Raw genomic sequence first — 14,500 nt, 5'->3', positions numbered from 1 at the left:
TCCCAGAAAAGATCCGTCTACCTGGGGAGAGGGCATAATGCTGCAAACACTGCTCCACTATTACAGCCACATTAATCTCCCATCTAGCCAGGTCTCTCGGGGAGTTTGCTGCAGGTGTTTATCCCGGGAGGGAGCACACAAACGCTCCAAAGTTACAGAGCTGCGCTGGGATTGTAAAGGAGGTCAACCTCCGCCATAAATTTCTGTCTGAGGCCACACACACCAAAGGGAGAAAGAATTGAAATACCCGAGAGCAGCCACTCCCCGGGGAAATTCAGGAGCCCTGCGACCTGGGCACGCTGGGGCTCCCACTTCCCAGCCCTGCGGTTGGCTTTGCTGAGCTCCTCATTGCTCCTCCATGCTGTCCAGAGGAATCCAAGTTGTCCCCAAAGAAAACCTGCTGGCCTCACCGAGGCAGGGCTCTGAGATCTCCTGGCCACCTTGGAGTTAACAACAGGCAGGAATGGGACGGTGTTGGCTTCAGACATTTACCAAAGGAACAAAGCCCACCCCATAAAATTCACAAACCTCACCTTTATCCCTGTCCTGGCAAAGGGATAGCTCAGATGTTACATTTACCATGGGAAAAAAAAAAAAAAGAAAAAAAAAGGTGTCCTCTATTTGCCACATCTGACATGTCTCTAGGAAACTCGGAAAAGCAAAAAGCAATCCACTTTTTATTCTTTTTATTCTTTATTCTAAAGTGTCTTGCCACTTTTTATTCTTTAAGCTCAAACACGTCACCTCAAGGGATGAGATCCCCAAGGACGTTTGGGATTCTGCAACTCCTCACACAGCCATCCTTTACTCACTGGAGGTATCGCATTGAATCCTCGCCTTTCCTGCCTAGGTTTTGGCCAGCTTTGGTCCTCAAAGGGATTCTGTCATGTAATTTTATCGAAAGAAGAGCAGGTGATGATTGTGCAAGCCTTACTATGGTGAGTGATCCTCATGACCTACTTGCAGAGCAGAATTAAACAAGGTACAGCACTCTCGACAAATTTATGGATTTAAAAGAAAAAAAAATTATGTCAACATTTGGCATTTTAACGTTATTATAATGCCAGTTCTTCAGGGAAGAGGGAAGCATTACCTTTGCGGAAACAGAACCAGAACTGCCCTGTGAAACCCTGCGCCCACCCCGAGCACCTCGGCGGGACATTTTACACCGCGGGAGTGTTGAGCTTCATACCAGCAAGTCAGGGAGCCTGGCGCTGATCATATCTTGCAGGTTTGTTTTGTCTTCTGGGCCGAGGTCTTGTTTGTACTGCCACCTCTCCGGCACAAAGGGCCACTTCATCTCCTTCGCCGCCTCCAGAAGGCTCCTCAGCTCCTCAGGAAGCAGAGCTGAAAGGGTCAGAGAGCAGGTGAGGATATTGCAGCGGGTTCAGCCGCAGCACCGGAGGCACCAATCTCTCAAAAAAGCCTTCTCCCAGTTGCTCCCAAGGGCTCCTTGTCACCAGCTTCCTTGGGAGGGAAGGGGAGCTGGCCTGCCATCCGTTCCCCTCGGCTGCACTGCCCTCCAGGTAAATGGGAGCCTCCAGCCATTTAAAAGGCTTTTAGCAGGAAGTCATGCCGGCTGGTGGTTGCCTGGCCGTGAAGAGCTGTTCCAAAAGAGGCAGGAGGGAACCTGTTCCCCTGTGTGAGGAGAGGACAATGGGGTCAATGGCACAGGAGATCTGTTCCCCTTGCTCAGGTGACAGTGGCAGAGGCACCCTGGAAAGCCACTTCCAAACTGGGAGATAAGCCTGGACCATAGATAGCAATCAGATAGATATCTAAAGGGTCATAATGAACATTAAGCACAAGCTCTTGAGCAGTTTGTCCCTCCCTGCTCCCTCTCCATACTGGTCCTACGCCACTCCATCAGCTTCGGCTGGATCTCCAACCTGATCCAACCAAGGGTGCAACTGCTAGGAGCACACAGCCAGAGGTTTTGGGCTTGGGTCTGTCCCTTCCTTTTAGCCACAGCCCACGTTTCATTTTCCCTGCAACAGGGGCATGTGGAGGTGCTGCACCGTGCTAACCACTCGGCTGGGCAGCCTCTCTGGCCAATAAAAGTGGATTAACAAAGATTATTGAGCAGATGGGGTTAATGGTGATCATCAGCTGCAGATCTGGCCCCTTCTGGCCATTAATCCCCTGAAAAACCCCTGCTCAGAGACCATCACTGCTTTAACGAGGCAACGCAATAAATGCATTGCTACATATTCTTTAGTCAATCCTTTATGCAGGGACTCTAGAAAATGAACTTCATAGAAAGGATATTACGTGCTCATGTTGCAGCACATTCACAGGCATGGTTTTCCTGGGGAGAAACAGGAAGCTGGATACTTAGGGCCCTCCTCCAAAAAGTCAAGTTTGCAACGTTAGTGCGTTTTCCAGCCCACACCTTCTCACTTGTTGCAGTCCCAAGGAAACGTGAGGTTTGGAAATCTTCCCGTTACACATCCTGGCTTAACGTAAAGCCCAGTTTCCTTATCCTCCTGAAGTGGTGCCTGAAGGGGCTCAGCCCTGAATGCTGTGGCAAGGTGGCCAAGTGCCAGAGCTGACGGGGAGAGGACGTCCTGCTCCCACCCTCACACCTATCACTGGAAAATCATTGCAGGAGCAGGGATATCCACCGGGATATTCATCTCATCACGAGGAACACAAAATTATGGACAGAGGGACCTATCTCCCACGTAGAAGGGAGACGACTGAATGTCCTAAGTCTTCTCCTAAGGAAGATCCAGCTCCAAGGACAAGAGTTTACCCTCGTAAGAGAGAGCTGTTCTCACCGCTGGCAACATAAACTCATTAATTAACGAAGGCTGAATGGACACAGAAGTGGACTGGGATGATTTCTAGCCTAAAAAAGAAATCAAGAAGAAATCCAGACCCACCCAACACCCGTTCTGCCCCCTGAAGTGAGATAAAGATGCGCTCCTCCTCTCCCCTCTGCCCACCATTTCTATGGATTTGGCTTTCAGTCCTTCCTGCTGCAGGTCTGAGAAAGCCAGGGGGGAACAAAGGCAACCCCGGGTGGAGAGGGGGGTGAGGAAACCCCCTCGGCCCCTGCGCTGGGAGGGTCCCCCCGAAGCCTTCCCCGGGCAGAGAGCCCCAGCAGTTATTAATGTCGCTGTCACCACCCCGCTGCTGGGTATTTTTCTTTCAGCTGATGGGAACACGGCCCTCGGAAAAGCCCGAGCAGCACTTCGGGCTCTGATCGCCGATTTCCTGAAGCAGTTTACCTGAAGGACCGTGTCTAATCGAGTGATTATAAGGGCATTGATTTACCTTATCTGGAACTAACCTGATTATTTCTCATACTTTGTGGTATTTAATAGGAGAAAAGGAGGGAGGAGGATGAGGGAGGGGGGAAAAAAGCGCTACCTGATTAGGAGTTCAAGAGCCTATTCTGCGGAGCCATAATAAAACTTAAAAGAATTTGCGACGAGGAAACAAAGTGCCCTTTGTTGGAAACAAAAGAAGAGGAGAGAAAAATCTTCCAGTATCCATAACAGAAACCTACACGCCACCCTCCAGCGCAAACAGACTTAGGTGCTTCAGAAAAAGGCAGCTGACCTCCCAGCAAGAACAAGGATGGTCGGAAAAACATATTCTCAACGGCTCCGCGCCCCGGGACAAACAAAGGGTTTTAAAGATCACATTAACGTTATGGCCGAGCCACTCAAGCAAGGCAAAAACCAAACATTATTAACACCGAACTGGAAAACGGGCAGTGCCGCAGATGTGTCACGCGAAGGGAAACCTTAATTCCGCTGGAATTAAGAAATAATAAATCCTCCTTTCACAGCGCCGCAGCGATACCAAAATAGCTGCTGGTTTCCAGCAGGTAACGCCAGCATTAAAACAAATCAGGAATCCTTTTATTACATCTCTCGCTAAACGCTGCTTCCTTTCCTGGTTATTTATTCCGGCCTTTAGCCAGCATGGATTTTCCTTTCAAGAGGGATATTGCAAAGGTTTTTGCTTGTTTTTTTTTTCTTTTTTTTCTTTTTTTTTTTTTTCCTTGGACACCACTTATAGAGGTCACACACATTTTACAAGATAAAGATTCGGGCAATGAGCTCTTTAATATACGAGGGGAAGCTGACAAACAGAGAGGGCCCTCCCCCAGTTCCTATGAAAGGAGAGGAAATATGCGCCCGTATTCACAAGTTGCATCCTTTTTTTTCCTTTCTCTCTCTCTCTCTCTTTTCTTTTTTTTTTTCTTTTTTTTTTTTTTTTTTTTTTTTAATAACTGAAATTTATGTGCATCAGCAAACTACTTTTGGGCATTGTTCTTCCCAAACTAAACTGTTCCTTACAGCCTCATGTTTACTGAAGCCTAAAATTAGAACTGACAGCAATTCACTGCAACAAAGTGGACTTCTTTCCCTGCCTGCCTGCAGCCCGCATCCCATTCATGGCCTCGAAATCCAGGCATCTCTTGACACTCATCTGCCCGGAGAAGAAAAATAGGGCAGGGCTGAGCGCCGGCGGAGTCCTGCCGCCTCTCCTGGGGAGAGCTCACCTTGGCACCGCCGGTATTCCCGCTGCTCTCCCTCGCCCGTGCCGGCCTTTGCCGCCAGGAGCGTGTCCAGAGCCCGCTGGCACTCCTGCAGCATCCCGGCCACGGCGCTTTGGTTATTCATGAGCGCCGATCCCACTGGGCTGTGAATTGGGTGTCCCCGGGTGCGCGGTGATCAATTACTTAGGAGAAGACACGGGGTCCAAATGAAAAGGATCCCTTCAAGGCTGAGGTACCTGGCAAACAAAGGAGAGGGAAAATGATTAACTAAAGTATCATCAATTATCTGAAAGGCTCAAGCGGGGGGAAATAATAGGGGGAAATACATGGAAATACGTGACAGCCTCGGAGGACTCTATTAGAGGAGTGTGTGAAATCACCGCAGGGTCCTGGTGACATTGTGTGCGAGGGGAACATCTCCGAGGTGCCAGGGAGACAGGACAGGCTCATCAGTGCAGCCACGACATCCCGAGCAGGGAAGTGACTGTCGGGGCTGTGCCGACGCCCTTTGCACCTGGGAGGCTCGGGCTGTCGCACACAGTTAGCCAGGATTGAATGGCAGAGAGGAGCATGCTGTGTGCATTTCCCAGACCACGGAGACCCTCTCTTTTTCCCTGGGATGCCATCCCGTGTGTGAATGCTCTCCATGTATGTCCCACTGCGAGTCCTCCAGGTGCTTAGGACATTGCCAGGGGGGATGCAGGAACCCCCCAAACATTTTTTCCATGACAGGTATCTGACTCGGGACCTGTCAGATCACTCAGGCAGCTCTTGAAAATTGAGCACAAGATAAACACTTTGGGTTTGTTTTGCCAGAACACTCAGGCAGCTCTTGAAAACTGAGCACAAGATAAACACTTTGGGTTTGTTTTATGGGTTTGTTTGTTTGGTTTTTTTCCCCACCGATTTGATGATGGTTTCACTTGGAAAACTGTTCCTACAGTTTGAAGCAACACAGTCAGGAACAGCCTCAGTGAAAACATATCCAAAATTCGGGAAACACTGGCAGTGAAGGAGGAAGAGGAGTGCAAAGGACAACACACACAGGCACAGTTTGCTCTGCTGGCTGGAAACCACTCACATTTTAGCAGCTACGTTTCCAGGCAGTTTTTTTCCCTTTCTGCTGTGGCTCTGGGATGGCTGGATCCTGGAGCTGGTGGCAGATAGGCTGTGCTCCCAACGGCACTGAGCAGGAGCAAGCTGCCAGACTGAAAAGCAGAGGGCAAAAGAGATGCACTCATGCGAAAGCAGAGAGGATCAGAGAGCCTGCCGTGGAAGGGCAGGTGGAGCAGGGCAAAAGATGGGATTCAGCAGCAAAGAGCCTGGAGGCAGGAGCGACTCAGTGGGGCTCTGACTGACTCAGCAGACAAATGTCACGGAAAGAAGAAATTTAAAAAGTAGCTGTGAAAGGGAGACCGAGGGAAGGAGCACAAGCACATAAGAGAAGCTGGGGAGCAAGTAAAAGATCAGCCAGAGGCAGAGCCATGGATAAAAGCAGAAGGAAAACCTAGAAAGTGTTGCCCATCTTTTTAGCCCCAAGTAAGAGCCACCAGGGCCACTCTCTGCAGGGTTTGAGCCAGCTGAGGATAGCTGGTATCCATCAGGGAAAAGTGTCGTCACACTAACACACCTATGCCAGTGTGGCTTGCTCTGTTAACTGCACTGACATCTGCTAATTGATTTATCTGATTACCCAGGCCTGTGGGAAGGAGCGTGCAGCCACCCCAGGAGTACCTCCCAGGTTGGGATGAAGCATCCCTGCCATCTGGCCCGGACTCCATGCCTTTGTGTAATTGATTTCTCAAAAAATCTCGTTTTCCAGGGACCCCACTCCGGTGACTACCAAGCACATATACTACACCTGCCTTGGATCCGCTGTGGACAGTAGTCCTGGGAACTGGAAACTGCTTCAGGAGTGTGCACAAGCACGCTGGAGAAGGCCTGTGCTCAGCTGCCACCTCGCAGCCTGTAAATAAATGCTCTTAAGCACAATTTGCTGTGAGGATGCACTAAAGCAAGCAAACACCAGGGTATTTCCCTTTACAAAAAATAACATGGCACCAGGAGCATCCGAGGGAGCTTGTGGACGTGCTCCACTTCTCTGTGTTACAGCCCAGAGCCCCAAATCAGACTTTTAAGCCCAGCTCTCGTTGGGTCTTCACTGCAGGCAGGAGGGCCCCGTGGCTTTGTGAGCCACACAAGCTGCCACTCTCACAAAGAGCTGCTGGGGCTTAGCAGGGAAGCTCAAATTAGTGTGGAAGTACAGCACTTGGCTTCCTTGGGTTGGGAGGATTTAACTCACTGGGAAACTGCCAGGTCCCTAACAGCGCTCCATGAATGTCAGCAAGCGAGGGGTTTTTCTTCAAGTACATTTTTCCAAATGTATTGAATGAATAAACAGCAAGGACACGGAGTAATAAAACAATGGTTTACCACGGCAGCGACACCAAAGTGCTGGAACCGTAGAGAAAAGTGCAATAAACTGTACATTAGTACTCAGGAGGTAGAGAGCCTTTTGAGACCCATCGCTGGGGACAATGACTCGCATCACGAGATCAGCTTAAAATGCACCACGGAGCTTTAAACCACATCAGCATCCTTTACACAGATGCCACTTTGTAAGTTGCGTTTTGTGACAGCTGTGGCGTTGAGTGACAGCTGGGAGGGGGAAATAACCAGGCACGCAGCTTTCCTGGGGAAACACAGGACCTGAGCCTAAAGCCCAAGAGCAGAACAGCAAAAAAAAAAACTTCTGGAGGCCTTTAGAGCCCTCTCAATGGTTACTAATCAGCTTTCTCAAAGTTCCCTTAAATCCTAACAAGTGGCACTTTAAGGAGATGGTTTTGAAGTGGTAAAAATTGCAGCTTGACGTGCTGCAAAACTGCCTGGGCAAAAATGTTTTCTAAGCATGCACTTAAACATGCTCTTTGAAAACACATAATAAAAACAATTTTGCATCAGATTGAGGTTTTAAGCGCTCCTTGGTGACAGGAAAGCTGCTTTACTCCTGTTCTGGGCAAAACCAGCTTTTAAATGCTTGATGTAATGGTTAAGACACTTTAAAACAGGAACGATGAGAGAAAAAAAAAAAATCTGTGCCATTTCTGATTGAAGCCTGGATTAAAATAACTCCTTGCATCAAATATGATGAAAAAAAAAATGACAAAGGTCTCAGGGGGTGAGAAAATACATTTCTGTGGTTGGCCTCTAATTGGAGTTGGGGTTCAGAACAAGAGGGATGGAGGGAAGAATTGGGTGGGATACAGAGAAATGATCTCTTTAATAAGGAATGGGCCATACTGTGACATTTCAGAGCCCTTGGGCTAGAAGACCAAAAGATCTGTCAAGAGAAAGGAATTTTAAGTTCTGCCATGGATGGAAGGAAGCCCGGGAGTCAATCTAGCCGGTTTAAGACCGCAATTAGCTCTGGAGGCTTTAAGAAAGAGAAGATGTAATTGCTGCGTTCAAACTTCAAATGCAGCAAGGATAACAAGCGCTGGTTTCTCAGACAACATCATCTGGGAAATTTTCCACAGCATTATGGTCCTGAAACACAAATTAGGGATCGCCAGACCTTTTCTCTCCGAAAATATATTATCCTAATTTTCATCTTATTCAGGGTACCCTCCAGTTCCAGGGAGACTAATGAAGAGGAAGCAAAGACCTGATGAGTTCCATGTGGAGACTACATTTATGGATTAATCCCAACAGGGAGCAAATAAACCTTATTCCCAGAGCTCTCGGTTGGGACTCAACGCAATCAATTGAGGAATGGATAGTTATTTATGACTGGGGCTGTTTTGACTTTCAAATAAACATTTTTATTATTTTAAGTGTTACACTGGAACTTAGAATGTGAGCCCTGTTTTCAGTGCACTGCCTTGCTCTCCTGTCTCCTAATCCCAAACCACTCCGGTGATTATGACAGCGTGCAAATGCTACTGGTTTTCACACCTAAAACGTTTGAAAGGGAAAATCCATGGACCAGGCAAACTAGAGGAGAGGAAGGAGGAAAAGAGAGGAGGATCCCTCTGAACAGAGCCAGCATAAATGAAAGGAACAGTCTCAAACTACACTGAGTCTGAAGAAAATGAGGGGCCCAACGCCGAAACCCTTTTGTAATCAAGTTGGCACATCCTGATCCATCCCTGTATCCTGCTCTTCTCTGCCTGCTCCTACAAGCAATTTTAATAACCAAAGTACTTGTCAGTGTTTCTTTCCTAACAGCTCATTTTCAATCCAAGGACCTGCACCACTCGCACTGCTAGCTTTTCCCTCCAGCCCAATTTGGTGTGCTGTGGCCCTTTCACTCACGGCTTCCCTGAGGTTAATGAAGCCACACTCATTTTTGGGGAAGCTCTTTAGGCTGTTAGCGTCTCTTGCTAAACGAAGACAAGGGCACAGAGGCAGTGCTGGGTCTGTTGCAGCTGTTGGAGTTACAGTCTCACCTTCACTCCATATCATGGCATTGCACCTCCCTTTGCTTGCTGTAGGGAGACTGAAAAAACCTGCAGGAGATTGTCCTTGGAAGAGCAATGGAACTTTTGGGCTGGTGGTTTTTTACCTGCAGCAGGTAAGAGGGAGCATGCACATCACACAGCACCCCTGGCTGCCCTCCCTCCTGTGGATTTGTGCACGAGCCCTCCGGAGTCCTTCCCACCACTCCCGTCAAAAACAACAGGCTGAGCTTTATTTTTGGATTTGGCAGCTTGAGGGATTAAAAATTAAAACAGAAAAAAAAAAAAAAAAAGAAAGAAAAAAAAAGAGAAAAAAAGAGAAGAAAACATGCTCTTGATGACTTAGCAAAGGTTTCAACAACCAAGTTAATATCATCTTCCACAGAAAGCAAATTCAGATTCCCTGAATATTTCAGTGCACACATGCTTGCGTTTTCCTAGGGCATTTACCTTTCTTTGTGAAAGAAAATGGTTTTAAAAAAATAAATAGATTTGCTAGGGGCTTTATTCAGTTGGTTAGCTAGTTTACTTCTCTGGCTTAAAGATTAGATGTTTTCTTTTGGTAAAGCTGGCTATCCCAACTGGCTGTATTAAAATAAGGAAGAATCTCAATCAAAAAGCCTCTCCTAAGGCAAGCTTTCTTGTTAATATGCACCAACATGAAAGGGTTTCTTTTCATCCTATACAACTACAGTGTGTGTAAATTGCAGGGGGCTCATTGGCATAAATCTTGGCTGTGACCTCTGAGGTAAACTGGATTTACATTACTTTCTGACAAGAATTAAATGAAGGCCTTGTGGATATATGAACAGCCTTCTAGACTGCAACAGATGGGCATGAATGTGCTCCCTAGGCAAACTATCAGTGACATCTGTGTCCTCCAAATTCTGGTGGTCTCAGCCAATTAGCAGGCAAAAGGAGAGGGGGGAAAAAAAAAAAGCAAAAAAAAAAAGCATGCCCCTGCACAGCTTCCCCAGCCTGAGCCGAAGCAGAAGTGCTTCTGTTTGGAAATGGGATCAAGAACAGCCTCCAGCAGCAAGGAGGTGCTTTGCTGGCTGCTATAGTGCAGAGGTAACACTACGGGGAAAGCTGAAGCAATTAGGTAGAACAGATATTAATATTAACACAGGACAAATCCCGGCCCCACCTAAGCCCGTGTGGGGCTGGGATAATGGGCTACCATCACAGATTTACACTGCTGCAGCCAAGAATGGAGATCTGTGGACCCTAAAAAGCAGAGGAGGGGTGAAAGGGAAGCCAAGTGCCTGACACAGCTAAGGCAGGAAAAGCCCCACTCTTGATTCATATTCAAACCCCCACCACGGCCCCCTCTCCCTGCAGAAGTAGCCAGAGTTGGAAGGGACCCACAAGGATTCCCAAATCCTCTCCAAGCACCCCTCCTCGGGTGGATGGGGTCTGGGGAGTAACAAATTCGATGGCCACTGCACCTGCCTGCTCCAAAGCTCAGTGCTTTGTGGAATAGCATTTCAGCTGCAAACATCCTGGGGGAAAAACAAACGTTTCTAGTTTTCTTTGTCGGAATGACGTTTGGGATTCCTTGGTGCAGCACAGCCAGAGAACAGAGCCAGAGCCACACAGCAACTGCTCACCACACGGAGGTGGCCAGAGGGGCATCGAGGAGTCAAAACCCATCTCCAACCTAGAGCAGAGCCATGGTTTTAGGCCAGTTGTACCGGAGGAGTGACCCAGACCACCACAAAATGTGAAGCTTATTCTCTGTCTCCCAGTTTTGAATGGAGCTGCCACGGCAGGAGCAGGCAGGACCTCTGGCTAAAAGCAGAGTGTGGAACAAAAGCACCTGTTGTTTCGCCCTGGTCATGACTTTTCAGAGAGGCCACTTGGGTGCTTTTCCCTCACCATTGCTATCCCAAGTACTACTAGGGGATGTTAAAAAAAAAAAAAAAAAAAAAGGGAATAATTGAGGGGCAGATCAATAAATTAAAAAGTTCTAAAAAAAAAAGGAAAAGAAAAAAAGGCATAATGAATTTGGTACAGCACATATTTTTAGATCAAAGATGCCTTTGAAGTGACAAACCCTTAATCCATAAACTACTGAAGCACTTCCTTTCTCTCCCAAACTACTTGTTGTCAAATAAAATGGAAGTTAAGGAAATTATCTTTATCTGAAAATGGCCAAAAGAAGCCATCACCTAATGACAGCCTTGTCAAAATGACAATTGGGGAAATTGTTAGGAAGGGGAGGCCTGACGACTGGAGGAATAAGCAGGCTGTTTGCTCTAATCTGGTGAGGCAGGCCCCACACAATTCCAGTCAGCTTGCTGTGTGAAACAGCTAAGTCTTTGTCAGAGCAGGCGGGGGCTGGAAAGACTTCTCTTTCATGAATATGTATCACCACCCTCCACGTCTACAGAAAAAAAACCCCAAACCTTCCAAACAGCAAAAAAACCCAAAAACGAAACTAAAAAAAAACCCCCACAACCAAACAAACAAAAACCCCAAAACATGGAAAATAAACCTCAGAGCAACAAAATCCCGAGATACACGGAGCCGCAGGGAAAGAAAAAACCGACTAAGCAATGAAAGCACACGTTTTGGAAGTGCGGCCAGAAGGACCCACTTCCCAAAGGCTTTCTTTGCACTTTTATGCCCCAGCAGACTGGGATGAGGCACTTCAAGTGCACAAAGGCAGAAGGGCCCATCGGGGTATTTAATGTCCATCACTGGGTTTTATATTTGGCGTTGGTGGCGACAAACCCCGCGCCACAGACACAAACACACACACACGGCCGGGCCAGTGAGACGGAGCTCGCAGGAATCCCTTGTGTGAGGAGGGAATCACCCAGAACAGGTCTGAACACTTCCAAGGGCAGGCACAGAGGCAGCTTTGGACCAGGGGCAGAAATTCCCTGTGAAGCCTAAAAACCCAGGGAGAAGGGGTTTCTTGACAGGCAACAACACAACCAATGTGCTGAGAAGTGGATCGTGCCTACCCAGAGCTCCCACTGAGAGATGTCCATGACATCTGTGAGTAAAACCCTTCACCACACCTTGACTCAGGAGTCACCTTGAAGTTTGGGAGACTTCTTTTTTTTTTTTTACATCTATACAGCATTAAATCTCAAGCATTCTGAAGACTGGCATAAAAGTGAAACGGGAGAGCCACGTGAGGTGTGCTGGGCTGCCGGTGGAGGCGGATGTACAGGCAGAAAGTGTCTTTAGAGGTGAAATGGCTCAGAAAAGCATGCCAGAAACACTGCGTCTCTGCGGGACTGAAACTCCTGAAAACCCAAAAATGGTGTTTAAAGCAATGGATGGGCTGACGGGAAGAGAACACGGGATCAAACAAAGCCTGTGCCTCTTGCAGGAAACCCAAATGAAGATATTTTAAGCTGTGGTGGGTTTTGTGTCTGTTGGAGAATTATGACATCATTAAAGCACAACGGTGTCCAAAAAGTTACCTTTGAGTGCTTGTTGCTATCTTTTTAACTTTGCTCGTCAACTGCAAACCGGATCTTGCTTTATTACAGAGAGCTTGTGGTGATATTATAAACTTCAGTCTTCCTCGAAAGAACAGCCAGAATATGAAAGTTTGGCTCCCAGCAGAGACATCAAGACACAATGCCCAGTTTTGAGGTTCCCAATATTATGCAATGTTTGCTGTAGACATTTCCATTTCATTAGCATATTCTACTTTACATGAAATCCAGCAATGAATGCTGTCCCTGATCTAAGGCTAATCCTCTTTAAAGAGCTACAGGCTATATTACATGTGGCCACAGCCACGGTTATGCCAGGGCTGAATCACTTTGAAGCCTATTGAACAGTGTTCCCTTGTGAGACCATACACAGAGCCATAAACCAATGCTCCCTGTGCTGTGAAATCCTGCTGTTTCCATCACCGGGAGTTTCTGTCAGGGGCAGGGCAGAGTCCCAGGCAAGGGGCTGCAAACAAGGGAGAGACACCCAGCTGCCTTCATCACCCGCCAGCGCCAATTTATGCGCCTACAAGTTATAAAAATCCTTTTTTCCTAAATCTCAACAGCGACTGCTCCAAGGGAGGGCTTCCAGAACGATCAAAGGTGAAGGTGAACCAGACACTCGATTCCTTGAGTAGAAAGGAAGCTGCTTGAGTAGTCTGGGACACAGACCTATCTATCTTTGAAGTAAAAAGAGAGAAATGGTCATGTATGTACCTGTAAGGCTGCACTGCTCAGAGATGGGTGCCTCGAATGCTACTGACTGAGATAATGGAACCGTGTTTTTACTGCCAAACAATGTGGAATCTTCAACACTTTCACATCTATTTCCCCCTTAAAATCCATAAATTTCTAGATTTAAAACAAAACAACAAAAAGATCACTATATTCTCTGGTCCTGCTACACATCAGCAAAATATGGCTTATCTTTAATTGTTCAAAATGACTTTCTTTGTTCAATGAAGGGAAATGGAAACTGCTCAGCCTGCACTGGGCACATGAAATTTTCTCCGCGTGGATGGTGACAAACCAGACAAGGAGAGTGGATTCAGCCTCCACAGTAAAATATGGGGCCTGGAGAAGGCAATGTTCAACCTCCTCGCTATCAAAATAGCCGCACGAATTATATTTTCTTTTGCAGCAAAGGGAGAAAGGGTCCAGAGAAAAAAAATGAATGAAAGATGGAGGGAGCAGCAGAGGGAATAGGAAAAATAATCAAGAGGATGGTGAGAGGGAAGAACAGAACAGACAGCAGGAGGGGCAGGAAGATGGAAGAGAAACTGAGAAGGAAGAGAAAAGGAGAAGCCAGAGAAGCTCTAAAGGAGAACCAAGGGCAGGTCATGATGTAGAATGAAAATGAGGACTTGGAAAGGTGACATAAAGTCCATCTTGTAAGGAATACTTCTCCTCAGCAGTCAAGGTGAGTTTCCTCATCAGCTTATTCAGGTCAGATGAGAAGAAAGGAGAAGTGGAAGAGCTCTTTTCCCTGAGCAAACAAGGAGCAAAGAAGGAAATACACAGCTCTGTGCTCTCCCTTCCTCCCTTGAAAGATCTCCTCTCTGCTTATGGCGCGGAGCTGTTCTGGGCACTGGGAGCTAAAACTTCAGCGAACACACACCCTCCCCATGCGTCTCTCCCCCCTCTTACACTGACATCCAGTGGAATACCGCGGGATATCTCTGGACACCTGTCTTTGAGAAGGGCCTGTTTCTTTTCTCTTTGAACATGAGGTTGCTGTACGGTAACAACTCATTGCAGAACCTCACTACAGGTTGCTGCATACTCCATCAGGCACTTCCCAACTCTTGGAAGTCATCACTGCCATTATCACCATCAACTTACAAGCACCTCAACAACTCTTGCACTACCAAAATGAAATTTATGACTTAAAACAAAGAAAAGGGAAAGAACACACACACACACACACACACACACATCCCTCCCTCGGCAACAACAACAACTAATAACCACAGAACACAAGGATTCCCCAAAACGGAGTTGCCTTCCCGTGTCCGGTCGCACATTGCCATCTACTGGCTCCCACTCCGGTGCTCTGAGCGCTTGGGTGC

General features: G+C 47.3%; 1 protein-coding gene across 1 annotated transcript in view; it reads right to left on the bottom strand.

Moving 5' to 3' along the window:
- Nucleotides 1-14,500, bottom strand: part of ALPK1 (alpha kinase 1) — a 32,561-nt gene that overhangs the window by 16,334 nt on the left and 1,727 nt on the right. The window contains exons 2-3 of the mRNA XM_066184802.1: nucleotides 4,520-4,752; nucleotides 1,193-1,347 (exon numbers count right to left, since the gene is read on the bottom strand). Coding sequence (XP_066040899.1) covers nucleotides 1,193-1,347; nucleotides 4,520-4,640 — 276 coding nt within the window. The 5' untranslated portion in view covers nucleotides 4,641-4,752. The remainder of the gene's footprint in view (nucleotides 1-1,192; nucleotides 1,348-4,519; nucleotides 4,753-14,500) is intronic.

This window comes from Chamaea fasciata, unplaced genomic scaffold (genome assembly GCF_029207755.1).
Source record: "Chamaea fasciata isolate MVZ Bird 193981 ecotype frontalis unplaced genomic scaffold, bChaFas1.0.hap1 SCAF_6, whole genome shotgun sequence".
Taxonomy (NCBI): domain Eukaryota; kingdom Metazoa; phylum Chordata; class Aves; order Passeriformes; family Sylviidae; genus Chamaea; species Chamaea fasciata.
Note: the sequence above shows the minus strand (reverse complement) of the source record. Positions and strands in the feature narration are given on the sequence as shown.